General features: G+C 37.0%; 1 protein-coding gene across 1 annotated transcript; it reads right to left on the bottom strand.

Annotated features, from left to right (window-relative positions):
• Positions 1–3,646: 3,646 nt before the first annotated feature.
• Positions 3,647–5,738, bottom strand: LOC100916712 (actin, cytoplasmic 2). Its single transcript, XM_012544437.2, is given in 1 exon segment — positions 3,647–5,738. A coding segment is annotated over 1 exon segment (1,128 nt). The 5' UTR covers positions 5,617–5,738; the 3' UTR covers positions 3,647–4,488.
• Positions 5,739–16,051: the final 10,313 nt, after the last annotated feature.

Genomic DNA, 16,051 nt, shown 5'->3' with positions numbered 1-16,051 from the left:
ATGAGGGTCCAAAACAGACCAGTGGCAGTGTCTGTAGAAGAGAAGGGGGACTACCCTACAGAAAGTGCAAAGATATGAGCACTAGTCATAGCAACAGATTAAAAATGGAGGACATGAGAGAATGAAAAATAATGATGTGATACCTTCATCAGTAATAGCAAAGTTAAGAGGGAAGAGTTTAGGGGAAAAGATAATGAATTTAGTTTTAGACATTATGAGTTTAAGAAGTGGGACATCCAATATGAGATATCCAATAGGTAATTGGAGAGGCAAGACTGGAGGTCAAGAAAGGAATTAGTGCTGGGCCAGTAAATTTGAAAATTATCTGTATGGAAATAATAATTGAATCTATGGAAGCAGATGAGATCATTAAGCAAAAAGAGAAGACGGCTCAGGGCAGAGCCTTAGGCCATACCCACAATAATGGTCAGACCTGGATGAAGATCCTGCAGAGGAAGTGTGTTTGTGCGTGTGCGTGTGCATGTGTGTGTGTGTTTGTGTGTGTGTGTGTGTTTGGGTGGAAGGATGTTGGATGGAGAAAAAAAAGAGTCCGGTGGAAACTACTGTGAAGTTGTAGAAGTCTGGAAAAAGTATCTGGAGATCAATGGAATGGCTACTCAGACAATCTTGGTAGCTTCTCCATTTTCTTGCAAAGGTTTAGGTAAAAATATTGTGACAGACTTGTAGGAAGCTGAAAAAGGTGCCGTTAGCATGAATTTAAATTTATTTTATTATTTATTTATTTTCAATATTTCTTTCTTTTAAATTTGGAGTTTCAAATTCTCTCCATTCTTCCCTCCCTCCCCTTTTCCCAGTCACTGAGAAGGCAAGCATTATATCAATTTTGGATGTGAAATCATATAAAACAAATTTTAAATTTAGACATTTAAGAAAAAAACAAGAAAAATAGAGAAAAATATACTTCAATTTGCTCTTCAAATTCATCAGTTCTTTCTCTCAAAATGGATAGAAATATTTTCATCATGAGTCCTTTGGAATTGTCTTGAATCATTGCATTGATAAGAATAGCAAAGTCTTTCACAGTTGTCATCATTACAACATTGCTATAACTGTACAATGATCTCCTGGTTCTTTTCAAGTCACCTTATGTCAGTTCACATAGGTCTTGCCATGTTTTTTTTTTTTTCCTGAAATCTGCTTCCCCTCATCATTTTAGAACAATAGTATTCTATCACAATCACATGCCACAACTTGTTCATCCATTCTCCAACTGATGAAATCCCTTAGATTTTCAATTCTTTGCCACCACAAAAAGGACTGTTGTACTTATTTTTGTACATATTTTATATATTTTTTTCCTTTTCTTTTGATTTTTTTCAGTTACAGAAATAGTAGTGATATTGCTAGGTCAAAAAGCATGCATAATTTATAGCTCTTTGGGGCATCATTCCAAATTATTCTCCAGAATGGTTGGAAAAGTTCACTACTCCACTGATGGTTCCTTAGTGTATCTATTGCTCCCTCATCCCCTCTAGTATTCATCATTTCTGATAGAGATGAGGTGGTACCTCAGAGATGTTTTTATTTGTATTTCTCTAGTCAATAGGACTTAAAGCATTTTTATCAAATGACTCTAGATAGCTTTGATTTCTTTTTCTGAAGACTGCTTATTTATGTTCTTTGATCACTCTGTTAGAATCATAACCCCAACCCCCCAGAAAAATTGGATTTGGGAAACTAGGTTTGAAAAAGACTTTTGTCTCCTTCTCTGTCAGAACCCTTCTGCATAAAAATAGCAACGGAAGTCCCATGCAAGACTTCTGTCTTCCTGCCATTGTCTTTGATGTATCCCTTTAACAAACAGTTGAAAATATGTCAGATAAGGAAGCAGGCTGACCTATTTGCTGGATTCTGTTGATCTTATAAAAATAAAAAACCCTATGTCCTTTTTTTCATGGCCATGTGCTTTGGATACTATTCCCTTGTGGTCAAGTCAACATAATAAATTCTCCAATTGAAAATTAATATTTCTCAACTTGTCTCTATATCTTGGCACAACATTTTTGGAGGTCCCACTGAGATTATATCTATCTATCTATCTATCTATCTATCTATTTCTATCTATCTCTCTATCTATCTGAAAAGAGAGATAGAGAGAGAGAGAGAGAGAGAGAGCCTTGCATTGGCTTGTCCTAATTAGCTCCCAGTGGAAGCCAGATCCCTGAGATGTTCCAGGGCTCTGGGGGAAAATTAGGGCTGGCTGAATTGAGGACTGACCTCCCACAGATCCCTACTTGACCATTTCTCTTTCCATTTCGGAGAATCTGGTCTGAAACTACTGCAGAGTAATTCTGTTAATCTGTTCTGTCTGGTTGCTAGCTAACATTCTGTTTCCCAAAGGTGTTAGGCTGGATACAGACAAATAACATTTTGGCCCAGTGTTGATGACTGGCAAGTCAACACTTCAATAGCTCTGGATTCTTTCTGGTTCAATCTGGAGTCTGGTCTGTTTCTGGGAGGGAGAGACTGTTGAACTGAAATGTCCCCTCACAGCACTCTTGAGATGTCAAGAGCTTGCCCCTGGCCTGTATTTGTTGATATATGGTGAAGTTGTTAAGTCTAATACTTCTGTTGTGTTTATGTGTCCCTTGTCTATCTTTGATTTGTGTTTTGATTGTTGCTTTAGAGAAACTAAGTGATATGTAAATTGTAATCTCTTTGCACTGACTGTTAACCAAAGATTTAAGAATTGGGAACTTGGGAAAAACAAAAGCATTTGGTTGCTTTTAGTTCTGGCAGTAAATAACACAAAAAGGAAAGAGAGCAAAGGCTGGATCAGGTTTGCATTTTAAGAGCTTGAAGACTTGAAAGTTTGAAGCTCTGAATGGGAGTAGGTGAAAGAGAACCAAAAAAGTTATTGTCAATTAAAGAGAGGGGAAGTGAAGTAGAGTCTTTTGGAATTCCTCTTGAAAACTCTAACTTTGTTAGGTAGGGTTATTTTGCTTAAGGAAAACAAGGAGAAAAAGTTTACTGCCACATAAAAAAAGGATTTGGCTTTGACTGTTGGATTTGGGGGCCTGTGTATGTGAGAGATAATTATTATTGACTGGTATATGCTAAATTTGTTTGTTCTGAATTTCTAGGATGAATCTCTTACTGTTATCAATGTAAGGTCATAGCCAGTACCTATTAGGATATGTGACCTTGAGAGCTAGCTAATCTGAAGCTTTGATTAATGAGATTTGCTATTGGAGATAAAATCTTTTGGGTTTGTAGCTGATATTATTTGGAGTTTTAAATTCAGGTTTGACTCTGATAGATCATCAAGCTACTAATCCACCATCTGAAAGAAATACACCACAAGATACTTGGAAGAATGTGATCCTTAATTGGAAGTTAGTATCTGGGCAAGAGTCTGAGAACAACCTTGGCTTCTTTGAGGTAGGATCCTTCTAATCAGTTTTCCAGTGATGTTCTTTTGAATAAGAACCCACCTTATTATTCCTGAATCTAGCTTAAGGCAGAAAGTGTTACTAAAACTGGGACAAATACCTGAAATAAAACTGAGTTAAGACTACTTTATCTTGTGTTATGTATGTGCTCTCAGATTAAGGCCCTAAAGAATCAATTTTGATTGATTATATTATGTTATAGCCATGTCCCTGCTTTTTCTTTCTATAGCAGATTTTTTTTTTTTTCAGTTTACTTGCAGCACTTTTATTTTTCCTTACACAATGATGTGTTGGGCATTACAATTCTCAACTCTTAGGATGACTTACAAATTTTGGTATTCTACTGTCATGTGAGAACATTAAGGCAACATACAAAAATCTTACATAAATTAACTAGATGCAGAAATTTACAGGTTGTAAATGCAAACTTTTTTTTGCAACTCAAGGTTGAGTAACTTAGCCCCATGACATTGGGGGAAACATTGGGTTAAAAGGAGAAAAGGAAAAAAAAAACTGGTTCCTAAGGCTTGGATTCAATATGTATTCTTGCTAGGAGGGTGGCAAGATATAACACACATTTAATAAACTCTTGCCAGCCTTAGGAGAGAAATTCTGTAAGTCAGCTCTTTTAGATGCTGGAAATCTGACCTTTAGATACCCTGTACAAATCTGATGCTTTATAGAACTAAACTGTACAGCTGTTGAGTGTCAACCAGCCAAATACTATATTGCCATATCAGGTCATCTCTATAGAAGTTAACTTGTAGCGTTACCTGTCAAAATGAAGTGACCTGTATCAGGGTTTAGCTCAAAGATATGTACAAGGTATGCTAAAATGTACACCAAGGGAACAACTGTTAACTTGAATACGAGGTCAAATCAGTAACAGTTCAACAATCTAAAAAGTGCTGATATTTGTCTAATATCAGTTACAACTTCCCCAAGGACAAGTTTCTTTTCAAAGAAGGCTTATTCCAGTTTCATGAGGCTTACATGAGGTGTATTATTTGCCAGGGCAAATTTTTACTTTGTGAATACTCATGCAGCAAATGCGTAGCATTTACTAGCAGTCCATTTAGAAGTATTTGCGATGGACAATGGATGGGCCAGATTCATCATATTCCTGCTTGCTGATCCACATCTGCTGGAAGGTGGACAGAGATCCCAGAATAGAACCACCAATCCAGACGGAATACTTACGTTCAGGAGGGGCAATGATCTTAATTTTCATTGTGCTAGGGGCCAGGGCTGTGATTTCTTTCTGCATTCTGTCAACAATACCAGGGTACATGGTAGTACCAGCAGACAATACTGTGTTGGCATACAGATCCTTTCGGATGTCAACATCACACTTCATGATGGAATTGAAAGTGGTCTCATGAATGCCACAGGATTCCATACCCAGGAAGGATGGCTGGAAGAGGGCCTCTGGACACCTGAACCTCTCATTGCCAATGGTGATCACCTGGCCATCAGGAAGCTCATAGCTCTTCTCCAGAGAAGAGGATGAAGCAGCAGTGGCCATCTCCTGCTCAAAGTCCAGGGCAACGTAGCACAGCTTCTCCTTGATGTCATGGACAATTTCCCTTTCAGCTGTAGTAGTGAAGCTGTATCCTCTTTCTGTCAGTATCTTCATGAGGTAGTCTGTCAAGTCACGGCCAGCCAAATCCAGACGAAGGATGGCATGGGGAAGGGCATAAACCTCGTAGATGGGCACAGTGTGGGTGACACCATCACCAGAGTCCATAACAATACCAGTGGTACGACCAGAGGCATACAGAGACAACACAGCCTGAATTGCAACATACATGGCTGGGGTGTTGAAGGTCTCAAACATGATCTGTGTCATCTTCTCTCTGTTGGCCTTGGGGTTCAAGGGTGCTTCTGTAAGCAAAATAGGGTGTTCCTCAGGGGCTACACGAAGCTCATTGTTGAAGGTATGATGCCAGATTTTCTCCATGTCATCCCAGTTGGTAACAATGCCATGTTCAATGGGATATTTCAGAGTCAGGATACCTCTCTTGCTCTAGGCTTCATCACCAACATAACTGTCCTTCTGCCCCATTCCTACCATGACACCCTGATGTCTTGGGCATCCAACAATGGAGGGGAACACAGCTCGAGGAGCATCATCCCCAGCAAAGCCAGCTTTGCACATACCAGAGCCATTGTCAATGACAAGAGCAACAATTTCTTCTTCCATTTTTGTTTAATCTGAGGTTGCGAACCGTTCTAGTCTCAGAATTTAGAGCCGGGAGAGAGGGAAGGGGGCAAGTAAGGAGGGAGTGTCCACAGTAGCCTACAAGTGCTGCCGGCTACCACTGAGTGAGATCTATAGCAGATTTCTATAATCAGAACAAACAGTCAATAGAAACCATTAGTACAATTCAATTATGTAATACCTTGCTGTTTCCAAAATGACTATGGTAGTTATTATATCCTAAATAATTAGGTGAATGAGTATTTAGCCTACTCATCTATCAATTACTAGATATTTGTGTCTGTAGGTAATAAGGTTTAATGTAAGAGCAATTGACACAATTGTTTGTGAGACCTAACTGCTCTTTTGTTGTTTACAGCTGACACATCTTTAATATTTGTCTGTATCCTGTGACACAAACATGTTTCCTTACATGAAAAGCTCCTGGCCAAACTACATTGGTCTCTCCACATCTTGCAGCAATCCTTGTGGACCAGTCTTTCTATCTCAGCCTATTCTAACATCTATTTGTTAAATTTGTTTTTATTCTAGATTTTGGTAGTTACAGCTGTATTAATTAGCTTCAAGGACTTGTATCAACCCATTGGATACTTCAATAAGTTCCAGCATATCAAAGGTCTCAAAATGGGATCCTGTAGGATGATTTAACTCTGCACTCATTCTCAGCATGAAGTAGTTTCAGAAGATAAGACTGTCACCCTGCCCCTAATGGACTTTGGGTTCCATTGATTTAGGAAGAACTGGAACTGCGCACTGGCTCATCAGCTCAAAAGATGCTCTCCCAGCTCTCATCCCCATCTTGGTGGTGGGACTCCTGGGCTTTGCTGCCACTGGCACTATGGCCCTCATCAAGAGTGAAACGAGCTATTGGGAGCTAAGTACACTGGTGGATCTCAACCTGGGCTTTCTAGGACACACTATCTCCTGGAGCTTGAGAGGCAGGTGAAAGTCCCTGAGGCCTGGACCTATGGTTCCTTAAATGGGATGGCCTCTGTACTGCTCTGGGAAGAGGTCTTTTGTTTTTCTGCTAACAACTCTGGGATTATGAGGGAGAATCTGGCTCTTTTCCATAAGAATCTTGAGTCCAGATGAATGGAGCCAGGTCAGGGAACAAACTGGTATCAGTCCCTGTTTAATTCCTCTCCACAGCCAACCACTTTGATCTCCTCTCTTGTGGGACCATTGTTTTCTCCTTCTCCTTGTCCTCACCATAGTTCCCTGCATCTAGAGTGAGTCAATGAGAATTATGGTACTGCAATCTCTTATTATTTGGAAAATGATAATTCAAGGATTTGAATTCCCCTAAAAAGAAGTAGGAAATGTTTGAACCATAGCCCTATGACTCCAGAAAAACTGGATTTGGGAAACAGGGTTTGAAAAAGACCTTTGTCTCCTTCTCTGTCAGAACTCTCCTGCATAAAAATAGCAATGGAAATCTCATGCAAGACTTCTGTCTCCCTGCCCTTGTCTTTGATGTATCCCCCTTAACAAACAGTTGCAAATATGTCAGATGAGGAAGCAGGCTAACCTGTTTGCTGGTTTCTATCAACCCTATAAAAAGCCCTATTACCTTTTGTTCAGGGCTATGTGCTTTGGATAATAATCCCATGCGGTCAAGTAGGCATAATACATTCTATGATTAAAAATTATTATTTCTCAACTTGTCTCTATATCTTGGCACAACAACTTGCTCAGTTGGGGAATGCCTTTCATTTTTATAAATCTGACTCAATTCTATACTCAGTATGTATTTGAGAAATGAGACCTTTGTCAGAGAAACTTGCTTTAAAAACTTTTGATATTACTTCATGGTTTATAGTACTTTTTAGAAAAGATACATTTCCTGATTATCTCTCAAGTAAATCATTTTTGCTTTTGATCTGTCTGAGATCATGATTGGTACCCTTGCTTTTTTTTTTTTTATCAACTTCACCTAAATTATATTAAATTCTGCTCTCACCCTTTACTCGGGTCTTTCTATTTCAAGTATGTCTTTTGTAAATTCCATATTATTGGATTCAGCTGTCTAATCCATTTTGCTATTTGCTTCTATTTTATGCATGAGCTCATTCCATTCACATCCATAGTTATGATTACTATATATTTCCCTCCATCTCATCATCTTCCTCTTTCTCTCTTTTTTTTCTGTTCCTTTACAAAAATCTTTTTTTTGCTTCTAACCACTGTCTCCTTTAATCCATCTTCCCTTTTATCGTATTCTCCCTTTTTCTTATCCCTTTCTTCTCCTATTTCCCCATTGATAAGTTACAATTGAGTGTAACTAGTGTGTTCTTCCCTTTTTGAACCACCCCAAAGAGAGTAAGATTCAAGCTTGACTTTTCCTTTTCCCCCATTTTCACCTCCATTATGAAAGCTCTTCCTTCTGTACCTGTTTCATGTGAGGAAATTTTCTTCATTCTCCCTTTCCCTTTCCTGCTATCTACCTCCTTTTTTCATCCCTACATATTTTTGGAGATTATTCCAACATAATCAACTCACATCCATGCCCTCTATCTATGCAAACTCCTTTTAACTGCGCTAATAGAGTTTTTAACTTACATGTATCATCTTTCTACATAAGACTGCAAACAGTTTAATTTTATTGAATCCCTTGTGATTACTCGTTCGTGTTTATCTTGAGTCTTGTGTTTGAATATCAAATTTTCTATTCATCTCTGGTCTTTTTGTCAGGAATACTTAGAAGTTCTTTTTTTAAAAAATTTTTTATTAAATTACCCCATACCTCACCCCCAAAATAGATTATATTCAATTTTACTGAGTAGGTGCTCATTGCCTTCTGGAATATCATATTCCAAATCTTCCATTACTTCGATGTGGATGCTACTAAATCTTGTGTCATCCTGACTACGGCTCCAAAATTCGTGAGTTGTTTCTTTCTGGCTACTTGCACTAATGTCTTCTTGACCTGGGAATTCCACAATTTGACTATAATATTTCTGGGAGTTTTTAATTTTTCGATCTTTTAGGAAGTGATCAGTAGATTCCCTCATTTTCTATTTTACCCTTTGGATCTAGGATATTAGGGGAGTTTTCTTTGATAATTTATTGAAATATATCTACGCCCTTTGATTATTCATAATTCTTAAATTATCTTATTCATTTATTTCTTAGGTCAATTGTTTTTCCAATGGAATATTTTGCACTTTATTTTTTTCATTTGTTTTTGTTCTTTTGTTTTTTGATGTCTCATGGCATCATTAACTTCCACTTGCCCAATTCTAATTTTTAAGGAATGACTTTTTTCAGTGAATTTTTGTGCCTCCTTTTTTGTTTTTTTCACTTTTTAAAATTTATTTAAAACTTAAATACAAAATAGGAAAAGAAAAAAATTTCATATGCAGAATTTCAAATTCAAATATTCAATTTATTGAGAATTCAAAATATAAAGCAATAAATTTCCATTTCAAGAAGTCTATATAAAGAATATTACACACTGTATTCAGAACTGCCCATCTTTACTTTCTTATGGGTTTTCTTTTGTTTTCTGCTATGCACTTAACTTTATTTTCCCCCTTCCTCCTCCAAATCCCCCAAGAATGCTCCGATTATGCATGAACCTGTTGTGCCACAGTTCTCTTTTATTGTCCTGACTTAGTTTCCCTAATTATCCTGACCCAGTCCTGACTCAAGTTTCTCTCATTGTTCTGCTTCAGTTTATTATCAGCTTAAAGCTCAGTCCTGCAAAATCTCCTCTCCCCTCTTTATCAGAATATTTGATAAGGATAAAAGATCTTATGTTTTAGAATATCAGAATGCCTCTCCCCAACCCAAGCTATCAGAATGTCAGATACCGTTTTATCAAGATGCCTCTCCTCATCTCCAGTGGCTCACCCCACCCTGTCAGAGTCCTATTCCCACTCTCAGCACCCTGACTCTCCCCCTGACTCAGTCTACCCCCTGAGTCTTTTGTTATGTGTATATATGTCATTGAGAATTCACATTGTTTGATGGATTCTTGGAGAGGATAGTCTCATTCAGCCCTGGGACCAAACCGGATCCATTTGGTCCCAGTAAATGTCTCCCTTTTAAATAAATTACTAAATACTCTTTAATTTCTATCTTGCCTCAGTTTCTCCAGCATTACAGACCTAGGTCTTGTGATTCTAATTGTAACAATTTGAATTGTTTTTTTTTTTTTCCCCCTTGTTGCTCATAATATTTTCTCCTTGAACTGGAGTTTTCAGAATTTGGCTATGATATTCCTGTAGGATTTCTTTGTAGGATCCTTTTCAGGTAGTGATAGGTGGATTCCCCCACTCCACCCCACCCGATTTCTACTTTTTCTTCTTGTTTTAAGACATTAGGACAATTTTCTTTATTTTTTATATTATTTTAGAAAAATTATTTTTTTTAAATGATAGTTTTCAGGTAGTCCAATTATTCTTATGTTTTCCTTTCTTGATCTGTTCTCCAGATCAGTTGTTTTTCTTACAAAATATTTCATATTCTCTTTTTTTTTCATTTTTTATAGTTTTTATGAGTAATTAACTGAGTAAAGACACTTTCATGGGAATATAGCCTTAAACTATGATTGTGACTTGACACTTTAAAATAACAAATAAAGCTCTAGCCACAAGTTGCAGGTGTTCCTCCTCTCCTATTTCCTGCCACCCCTTAATTAGCATTTAAGTACTTCTTTTAAAGATGAAGGTGGCTTTGAATTCTCTTAAGAGTTTATTATTTGTATTCTTTTGTTTCAGGGTAAGATTTCTACAATTAGAATGTAAGTTTGAACTCCCCCAAACAATGGGAGAAAAGGTTAGGGTGGGGATTTTGGGGATATCTATGTTCAGGCTATTTAATCTTGTGCTTCACAATTTGTGTGTTGCACTTCTTTGCTGACAAACACTTTATGAGATGAAAAATGCCCTTTCTCCCAAGATCATAATAAACCCCTTTTTGCTTTTTCTTACTCTAAGAGTCTCTGATTGTTTTTGTGGTCATTACTGTCCCATAGAGTTTTTGTTTTGTTTTGTTTTGTTTTATTTCTTGGACTCTTATAACTTTGCTGGCTTCTACTTTCCAATTCTAATTTTTAAGGAATCATTTTCTTCCTGAAGATTCAGGATCTCCTTTTTATAATATTGTTTTTCTTCAACTGTTCTTTTTAAAATTTCCCCTCTAGAAAGGGACCTGTATGTGCACGAATGTTTATGGCAGCCCTCTTTGTAGTGGCTAGAAACTGGAAACTGAGTGGATGCCCATCAATTGGAGAATGGCTGAATAAATTGTGGTATATGAATATTATGGAATATTATTGTTCTGTAAGAAATGATCAACAGGATGATTTCAGAAAGGTGATGCTGAGTGAAACGAGTAGGACCAGAAGATCATTATATACTTCAACAACAATACTATATGATGACCAATTCTGATGGACCTGGCCATCCTCAGCAATGAGATCAACCAAATCATTTCCAATGGAGCAATAATGAACTGAACCAGCTATGCCCAGAGAAAGAACTCTGGGAGATGACTAAAAACCATTACATTAAATTCCCAATCCCTATATTTATGCCCATCTGCATTTGTGATTTCCTTCATAGGCTAATTGTACAATATTTCAGAGTCTGATTCTTTTTGTACAGCAAAATAACTGTTTAGTCATGTATACTTATTGTGTATCTAATTTATATTTTAATATATTTAACATCTACTGGTCATCCTGCCATCTAGGGGAGGGGGGTGGGGGGTAAGAGGTGAAAAATTGGAACAAGAGGTTTGGCAATTGTTAATGCTGTAAAGTTACCCATACATATAACCTGTAAATAAAAGGCTATTAAATTAAAAAAAAAAAAAAATATATATATATATATAAAATAAAATAAAACAAAATTTCCCCTCTATTTCTCTCATTTAATTTTAGAGTCTTTTTGTGAATTCTTCCATAAATTATTTTTATGTAGGTGACTATTTGGCATTATTTTGGGGGCAGGAAAGACTTTTTTTTTTTAACTTCCTTATCCTTTTCTGAAGATGTCACTCTGTCTTCTCTATTCTCATAGTAACTTTCTATGGTTAGGTTGTTTCTCCTTTGCCTGATCATTTATTTATGTGTTCATTCATTTGTTTGTTTGCTTGTTTTATTTATTGGAGCTTGTTAGTATAATCACCTCTGGAGCTGTGTGTGTAGGGGGGAGATGGCACCTCAAATCTTCCTTGAGTCTCTGGCCTAGAACTGAAACTGAGAACTCCATCCTCCTGTAAGTACCTGTATCCAGTAGTGTTCTTCCCCATTGCTTCTACACTCACCAGGTATATACTGGTTCCTTCTTACCCAGTGCCACACCTAGGCAGCACAACTGGGCCTGATATCCCTTGATCAGCAGAGGTCCCCTCAATCTTCCCCAAGTCAAACTCCCCACATTGTCCCTGAGGTGAAAATCCCTGTGGCCGGAGCTGAGGCTACTTCCCAATCCAGCTAGACTCAGGAATGCTCCTTGCTATTTCAGTGGAACTAGCTTAGAGGGATTTACTTTATAGGGACAAATCTCTGAACTGGAATTTTTTCTTCCAAAATCTTCTCTGGTTGTCCCAGGGAGTAACATTGTTCCCTGAACTCTTGCCTCTTAATAGTTAATCTATGTTTGCTTTGAGGTGCTTTTTTTGTCTTGTTTGTGGGGAGATCTGGAGAATCTGGAATTTTCTGCCCTACTCTGCCAATTTATCAGAATATTCTTTTTTCTTTTTCATTTGACCAATTCAGATTTTTAAGGAATTCTCTCTTCAGTTAATTTTTTGTTTCTTTTCATTATTTGGCCAATTCTGTTTTTTAAGGCATTATTTTTTTCAGTATTTTTTGTGCTTCTTTTGCCTGTTGTTTTTCATATTTTTCTTATGTCATCCTCATTTCTTTTCCCAATTTTTCCTCTACCACACTTATCTTCTTAATTCTCCCAGGAGTTCTTTTTGGGCTTATATCCCATTATCATTTTTCTTTGAGATTATTTGGTAGCTGTTTTCACCTTGTTATCTTGTCCTGAATTTATGTCTTGGTCTTCCCTACCATTATTAATAGCTTTTTACGGTCAAATATTTTGTTGTTCTTATTGTTTGCTTATTTTTCTAACCTATTTATTGGAATTTGAATTTTATGTTATAGTTGGACTCTGATCAGTTGAGGGTAGAGAGGTACTATCTTTATCTTCAGACTTTTTTAAACTGCTGTTTTCAGAGTTAGTTCTGGGGGTTTGCAATTTTCTGGTGTTCCCAAGGTGATGTGATCCTGGGAGATATGTGGTTTCTGTTTTCCTCATCTCCATTCCAATATATATCCAGGAAAGGCCCCTAATTCTCTATAGTCGCAAGTACCAATGCTTCTTTTTGCTTTATAACTGTGACCAGGACCCCTGCTTCTTTGTGACCAATTGTGTTCCTCTCTGTCCTGAAATTATAACCCAGAACTGTGTATGTGCAATATAATTGCCATTCAGTGCTAGCTCTACCCATTGCCAGCAAAGAGTTCCCTGTAATCTCTTTCTGACCAGTTATCCAACTTTCTTATTGTTTTTGGACTGAGAACTCTCAAAACTGCTGCTGTTATGACTTTTGTTGCTACCACCAGCTGTGTGTGCTCTGGAGAGGTCTCTTAACAGAGACTTCTGTTTTCTTAGGCCAGAAAAATACCTCGCTCTCACTTTTTGTTGGCTCTGATGCTCCAAAATTTTATTTGTGGTGTTATTTTAAATTGTTTTGGGGGGGAACATTGGAAGAGTAGGTGGATGGCTATTCCTAATCAGCCAACCTGGAAACACCCCTTGTAACATGAATTTTAAAAAGACTGGCAGAGAAGTATATAATGTATGTATATATTGTTTTCAAATAAATTTCTTTTTGATGTAGTATCAGTAAATGTTTGATTGGTATTTTATATACCAATATACCTGAGGATGTAAAAATTTTTCAGGTGAAAAGGGGTAGCAAGTGGAAGAAAACTTAAGAACTCCTGATTTAAATGATGAGGTATCAGAGAGCAGAGAATTTCATATAGCTAGAATTTGACCCCCTGAGTATCAAAATCACTTTCTTTTTTTTTTAAATAAAGCTTTTTATTTTCAAAACATATGCAGAGATAATTTGACAACATTGATCCTTGCATAGCCTTGTGCTTCAGATTTTCTCCTTCTTCCCCCCATTCCCTCCTCTAGATGGCAAGCAATTCAATATATGTTAAACATGTTAAAATATGTTAAATCCAATATGTAGAAACGTATTTATGCAATTCTTTTGCTGCACAAGAGAAATTAGATCAAAAAAAGAAAGTAAATGAGAAAGAAAACAAAATGCAATTGAACAACAACAAAAAGAGTGAGAATGTTATGTTGTGGTCCACAATCAGTTCCCACAGTCCTCTCTTTGGGTATAGATGGCTCTCTTCATCACAAGATCATTGGAACTGGTCTGAATCATCTCATTGCTGAAAAGAGCCACATCCATCAGAATTGATCATTGTATAATCTTGTTGTCGTGTATAATGATCTCCTGGTTCTGCTTATTTCATTTAGCATCAGTTCATGTAAGTCTCTCCAGGCCTTTCTGAAATCATCCTGTCTGTTGTTACTTACAGCACAATAATATTCCATAATATTCATATACCACAATTTATTCAGTCATTCTCCAATTGATGGGCATCCATTCAGTTTCCAGTTTCTGGCCACTACAAACAGGGCTGCCACAAACATTCGTGCACATACAGGTCCCTTTCCCTTTTATGATCTCTTTGGGATGTAAACCCAGTAGTAACACTGCTGGATCAAAGGGCATACACAGTTTGACAACTTTTTGAGCATAGTTCCAAATCGCTCTCCAGAATGGCTGGATCCGTTCATAACTCCACCAACAATGTATCAATGTCCCAGTTTTCCCACACCCCCTCCAACATTTGTCATTATCTTTTCCTATTATCTCAGCCAATCTGAGAGGTGTGTAACGGTATCTCAGAGTTGTCTTAATTTGCATTTCTCTGATTAATAGTGATTTAGAGCACCTTCTCATATGATTAGAAATAGTTTTAATTTCTTCATCTGAAAATTGTCTGTTCATATCCTTTGACCATTTAGCACTTGGAGAATGGCTTGGATTTTTATAAATTTGAGTCAATTCTCTATATATTTTAGAAATGAAGCCTTTATCAGACCCCTTAAATGTAAAAATGATTTCCCAACAAAATCATTTTCTAAATCATTCTGAAATGCATTGAACACTTTCTTTCTTCCTTAAAGAAAATCCTGAACTTTTAATGCTTCTTGATGAATCAAGTTGATCATATTTTCAACAATGATTGACTTAGGCAACAATAAAAGACTTCAGAGACTCTTGAGGTATAAAGGTTTATCTGCCTCTAATTTAAACTACCTCCAGTTTATTCTCCTGAGTTCTTGTATCATTTTTTTGGCCTTCACCTTCTTCTCCATCAGTTTTCACTTGATGTATTAATATGCCTTTTTGTCACAGGCCCCTTCCTTCCTTCTCCCCTTAATTTATTATGTATAATCTAGTGGGAGCTAAAAAACCAGAACTCTAAACTTCTTAGAATTATATGCAAATTATGTGAATTATATGCAAAATAAGAACAAATAGGAATTAAATGATAAGTGAAGAAATGGGCTTTACTTTATTATATTCAAAAGATTTTTTTTTTTGCTTGTTTTTAAAGATATGTTTTTGGTTTGCCAAAGTTTCAGGAAGTCTGGCCTACAGATACTGAAGGCATTATTTTAGAATGTTTTGTAAACCTGTCAGATTGGCTAAGATGACAGGAAAAAATAATGATGATTGTTGGAGGGGATGTGGGAAAACTGGGACATTGATTCATTGTTGGTGGAGTTGTGAACGAATCCAACCATTTTGGAGAGTAGTTTGGAACTATGCTCAAGAAGTTATCAAGCTGTGCATACCCTTTGATCCAGCAGTGTTGCTACTGGGATTATATCCCAAAGAGATTGTAAAGAAGGGAAAGGGACCTGTATGTGCACGAATGTTTGTGGCAGCCCTTTTTGTAGTGGCTAGAAACTGGAAACTGAATGGATGTCCATCAGTTGGAGAATGGCTGAATAAATTGTGGTATATGAAAATTATGGAATATTACTGTTCTGTAAGAAATGACCAACAGGATGATTTCAGAAAGGCCTGGAGAGACTTCACAACTGCTGCTGAGTGAAATGAGCAGGACCAGGAGATCATTATATACTTCAACAACAATACTAGATGATGACTAGTCCTGATGGATCAGGCCATCCTCAGCAACAAGATCAACCAAATCATTTCTAATGGAGCAGTAATGAACTGAACTAACTATACCCAGAAAAAGAACTCTGGGAGATGACTAAAACCATTACATTGAATTCCCAGTCCCTATATTTATGCACACCTGCATCTTTGATTTCCTTCACAAGCT

Source organism: Sarcophilus harrisii, chromosome 3 (assembly GCF_902635505.1).
Source record: "Sarcophilus harrisii chromosome 3, mSarHar1.11, whole genome shotgun sequence".
NCBI classification, from domain to species: Eukaryota; Metazoa; Chordata; class Mammalia; order Dasyuromorphia; family Dasyuridae; genus Sarcophilus; species Sarcophilus harrisii.
The sequence above is the reverse complement of the archived record's forward strand: the minus strand, read 5'-3'. Positions and strand labels throughout refer to the sequence as shown.